The following is a 4,984-nucleotide window of genomic DNA, read 5'->3' as shown; positions in this document are numbered from 1 at the left end:
TCTACAGCAGATTCATAGAACAAACATTAATTTAGCATCATAAACAAGAACAGCATATTACCTGTTTGTATTGTAGGTGGTGTCAAATGAAATAACATCTTCGAAATACTCAAAGGCAGCTCTACTCCTTGCATCGGCCCAAAAAGCCAGCTCAATCAATTGATCGTTCTCGAGTTTAAGCTCGAAAAAGAAATTCTGATTTTTCTTTTTCATTCTTAATAAATATTTTCTGAATTTCTTTGCATCTTCTTGTTCCGAAACATTTCGCACTTCTCTCGTGATGTAATTCCTCACATCCTTTTCAATAAAATTTAACTCGCGGTGACCCCCAGCTGCCGCAATGAATGATTGGTAGATTTTGCTTGGTCTGATACCAGCCTCCTCGTTATTCTCTATTATACGACGAACGTACATGCTTAGTTCCCTGTGCTGTTTGAGCATCTCTGCTTGAGTTGGACAGCAAGGGTGTGAATGATGCAGCACGAACTTTGAAATAATCCAAGTACCAACATCCTTCAATGTGTGTATATAAATTCTTGCAGGAAAATTTAAACCAACTGTGGGATTTGTCTTCCCAGTCGAAAATATTTTAGATTTCCATTTTCCCTTTCTGTTACATGTAATCAATTGATTCTTAATTTTGTTTCCCTTCTTATTTGTGCTCCGATCTCTTGTAGAAAAACCTGCAGCCTTGGCATAGTCCTTGTAAAATTTTGCAGCATCTTCAAGGATGTTAAAAGTCATTCCAACCTTGGGAACAAACGGGTCATCAACAACACAGAAGGGCTGCAAAATACACCATGTTAAAAACAAGAATATACTATAGAGTTTCTGCACCTCATAAAAAATAACAATTCAACTAAAATACACCTAAGAATTCCTGATCTACACCTGAACGACAACAACTCAACTAAAATAACAAGAAAAGCCATAAACTGTAAATACACCAAAACTTCCTTAAAATACACCCAAAAAGTCCTGACCTACACCCGAACGACAACAACTCAACTAAAATAACAAGAAAAGCCATAAACTGTAAATACACCCAAACTTCCCTAAAATACACCCAAAAAGTCCTGATCTATACCCGAACGTCTGGTATAAAATGCTGAAAATTAATCAAAACTAGTACATTAGATTCAATTCACAGATTATGTTCACGCATTAATTTCACAGTCAATGTTCACAGATTATTCAGCTAGACAATCATAAACGACTAACTGCATCAAATTTAGATTCAATAATTAATTGAAACTAAATCAAATCTTAAGAACTTCGTTTGATTCAAATTCAAAATCCACTTCACCTTGGTTCAGCTGACAATCTGAAGTTGAAGCATCTATTATCTTCAAAACGAGTTCAAAGCTTGATTTCAGAAACCATGAAAATCGGAAAAAAACGAAGCTAGAGTACAGAGAGGGAAACTTACGTAAATGACGAAGAAGAAACCAGTAATAAACGCACGTAAAATAATGAATGAAAAGGCAAAGAGAGAACGCAAAAAGGAGATCGAACAAATTTGGTAAGAGATTCGAAAAAGGAAACAAAATCTTTTGAAATTTGGAAGTTATATATTCGCGCGCTAATTGATTTGGATTGATTTAATATTTTGTTAAAGAGGCGCATGAAAGACAGATGCCACAAGAGGCGTGTTTGAGGGTAAAGAACTTATAAGACTTGTAAGTCTTAATTGCTTGTACCTAAAGATTAATCCTTTTCTATATGTATAGAAACTAAATTTTTTTCTACACCAAAAAATTCACCTGATTTTAAATATATTAAATAAAATATTTTGTGCAATTTACTTATTATTTCATAAATATATAATTTCTACATTCTACTACATTTATTAATAGTAAAAATAGAATATTTATGTAAATAATAGTGTGATAGGATAACGCATTACTAAGTTTTTTTTTTTTTTAGTTTAAATGAGTATAAAATCCTTAAAAATTATTTGTTAATTTACATTTATAAGTACACCAAATCCTAATAATAATGATAATCTTATGGAAAATATAAAGAATTTCTATTCTCCTAATCACTTAAATTGTTTATATTTGTATATTTTCAACAGATAATATATACTAAATAAAAAAAATTAAATTAACACTCCCAAATCCCAATCATTATTCCAATATTTAGTATGTCCTAACATCAATCCAATATTGATATAAGCCTACAAAGGAGGAAAAGGAGTCCCACTCCGCTAGCGTTCAACACTCATCTCTCCACCCACGCGCGGTATTCGATTCTTCTCTCCCTCTCCCTCTCCCTCTCCCTCGATTTCCTCGTTTCTCTTCCCGATCCATCTTCTCATCTTCCAATTCAACAACCAATGGCCACCGCTACCGATAACCCTAATCCCAACCCCACCCCCACCAACCCACCGCAGCAGGACCAAAACCCTAACAAAACCCTAGACCCTGCCCCTGCCACCGCCCATTCCGACGCAGATCCTTCCGTTCCACCTCCTTCTGCCGACAACAACAACACCACCGCACCTGATTCCAAGGATGCTCCACTGCCGTCCGACGCCGCAAACGATGCTCCTCTCTCCGATATTCAGAAGAAGATTCGCCGCGCTGAGAGGTTCGGTATCTCCGTCCAGCTCTCCGAGAAAGAGAAGCGTAATTCCAGAGCTGAAAGGTACAATTTTTAGGGTTTCCCTTTTTCCTTTCTCGATTTCACGCATCGAGCGACTAGGATTTCTTATGCTTTCCTTAATATTAATATTGCAAGATAAATTAGGCTTTAAGATCCGACAAACGTTCTTAGTTTATTGGATTCTTCTGTATAATTGAATAGAACGAACAATGCAATTTAGCTTTGTTTTACATGCACTTTGTCTTAGCTTTAATTATTGCAGGTTTGGCACTGGGTCCACTACGGTACAGGGAACAGAGTCATCGAAATCAGAGGAGCTGAAGAGGAAGGCTAGGGCTGAGAGGTTTCAAGCTTTTCCACTTTCTAATATTAATTCTCTCTGTCAAATATATATATATATATATTCTCTGCTCCACTGTTCCTGTCCTGATTTTCATGGCATTTTCAATTGGAATAGTAATGACGACTTTCTGCTTTGCAGGTTTGGGATGCCAAGTCCAGCTTCATCTGCTGATGAAGAGGCAAAGAAGAAAGCACGACTCGCCAGGTTCGCCCCGGCTTCCAAGGTTGACCCCGTTGAGGAAGATAAAAGGAAAGCAAGAGCAGAAAGGTTGGTATCATAATTTGTTTCGCCATTTCATATTAGCCGGTTCCATTCCTATAATTACGAGAATTGGCCATTTGTGGTATCTTATCAGGTCTTTCTGTTCCCTGTTTGTAGGTTTTCAAATCAGTCATCAGGTTCTCTAACTCAAGTGAATGGCGAGGGGAAGATCGAGCCTGTAAGGCCCTCTGATCATTTTCTGTTCTTTCATGATTAGGAAGGTGAAAAAAATGTATATTCTTATGTTGGCTTATCTGTTTTTCTGTTGCAAAGCAGAAGGCTGCTATTGCAGGAAAAGCTGGAGGAGGAGCCTGACTGGCAAGCTGCCTCCTTTACCGTAGGAAATTTTCTTGTAAGTTACTTTAGCTCTTATCCAAATCTTTATTCTTTGCTTTGATAAATTATTTGTCTTTCATTGCAACCTGACTTGTTTAATTTTATTTGTTTCTTAAAAGCTTTTCCTTGAACTTTTTTGCAGTTTTAGCTTATAACAGTTTGAGATTCCCAGTGTCCTCCACACCTCAGATGCATCTATCATTCATTTGTGAACTGCTGCCTTCCTCTAAGTCATGCCAAAGATTGAACTTGCCTGAAGAAGCTTCCTTTTGTTTCTTGTGTTTGTTTACTAGGTGACATCTTTGGGTAATTAATGGCCATCTTCACAGTGTTACTTATCTTAAATTCAATAGACTAAAACTTTGGAATCTACAGCCTAGAGTTTTTCCTTTTGATATTGAAGGTTTTGCTGAAAGGAAGGTATTTCATACTTAATGTCATCTGTATCCATTCTACCAAACTTATCACTGTGCTAGAAGTGTGGACCAAGCTGGTTTTGTTAACTAGCACCTTGCTGATCCAGAATCTGCTGACGAAATGATAGGGTTTCTTGCATAGTTTGTCTTTGGAGAGCTAGGATAGATCTAGAAATTGTTCCTTAAATATAACATTGCTTGAATAATATAGGATGATCCTTTTATGCTAAAAAGTAAACTGATTTCCTTGGGTATTCTTAGGGGTTGATGATATTAAATCATTAATTGGAGTAATATCCGTTAACTTTTACTTCTTTTTAGATGGTGACAGGTATATCTCTCATTAAATAAAATTAGGAAAAGGAAAAAAAGAGATCAGAAAACATATGGTTAGTGATGACGGTTGCATTTTGAAATGCATATATTTGTATGACATGCATATATAGTTGTCATGTTTAGATGTTAGTAGAGAGTAGTGAGTGATTGGAGTGAATGCATTATGTTTTTTATGCTATTATATTTTATTTAGAGCTATTTCATTCATTTTCTGGATCAGTAGAAATGTTGGAATATTGCGTTCCTGCTACTATCTTCTGGCACTCGTGCAAAAAATGGTAAGTCGACTCTCAAGTTAAAGTTTTAAGTGTGTTTTGAAACCGTTTTAAGGAGGCTTTAACAAGGCTGTAGTTTCCAATTTTTTAATCTATGCATTTATCTAGTGATAAGTAAACCCTTTGAAGATGGCTTGATTTTGTGCCAAAACTTAGAATTGTACAATCTTAGGGCTGAATGTGGAGGGAACGCGTCGATTTTTTTTTTTTCACTTGATTATAATTATTACCATGTAATTTATATTTAAGCTTTTTGCTTTGCTATAGTTGAGTTGCGTTTTTCCTTTTGCTAGCTGTTAAAGTATATATCTGGGGGAATCGTTATATTCTGTTAGTTTCGTATTGCAAACAATTTCTTGTACTCTATTGCATATTATTACTATGAAAAAATGGATAACATTTCCGCCGAA

The 4,984-nt window shown here is 35.8% G+C and overlaps 1 protein-coding gene across 2 annotated transcripts; it reads left to right on the top strand.

The window, feature by feature from the left end:
• The first annotated feature begins 2,111 nt into the window (after positions 1–2,111).
• On the top strand, positions 2,112–4,984 carry LOC112696461 (uncharacterized). Of its 2 annotated transcripts, none has more exons than XM_025749243.3 (6): positions 2,112–2,649; positions 2,870–2,950; positions 3,089–3,217; positions 3,329–3,389; positions 3,488–3,563; positions 3,690–4,984. In XM_025749243.3, exons 1-5 carry the CDS (start codon positions 2,339–2,341, stop codon positions 3,524–3,526), a joined length of 621 nt encoding a protein of 206 aa, XP_025605028.1. In that variant the 5' UTR covers positions 2,112–2,338; the 3' UTR covers positions 3,527–3,563; positions 3,690–4,984. The 2 variants fall into 2 exon arrangements, with proteins under 2 accessions (XP_025605028.1, XP_072052971.1); XM_072196870.1 differs by having other exon boundaries at positions 2,132–2,649; positions 3,485–3,563.

Source organism: Arachis hypogaea, chromosome 6, assembly GCF_003086295.3.
Source record: "Arachis hypogaea cultivar Tifrunner chromosome 6, arahy.Tifrunner.gnm2.J5K5, whole genome shotgun sequence".
Taxonomy (NCBI): Eukaryota; Viridiplantae; Streptophyta; class Magnoliopsida; order Fabales; family Fabaceae; genus Arachis; species Arachis hypogaea.
This window is presented reverse-complemented; position numbering and strand designations above follow the sequence as displayed.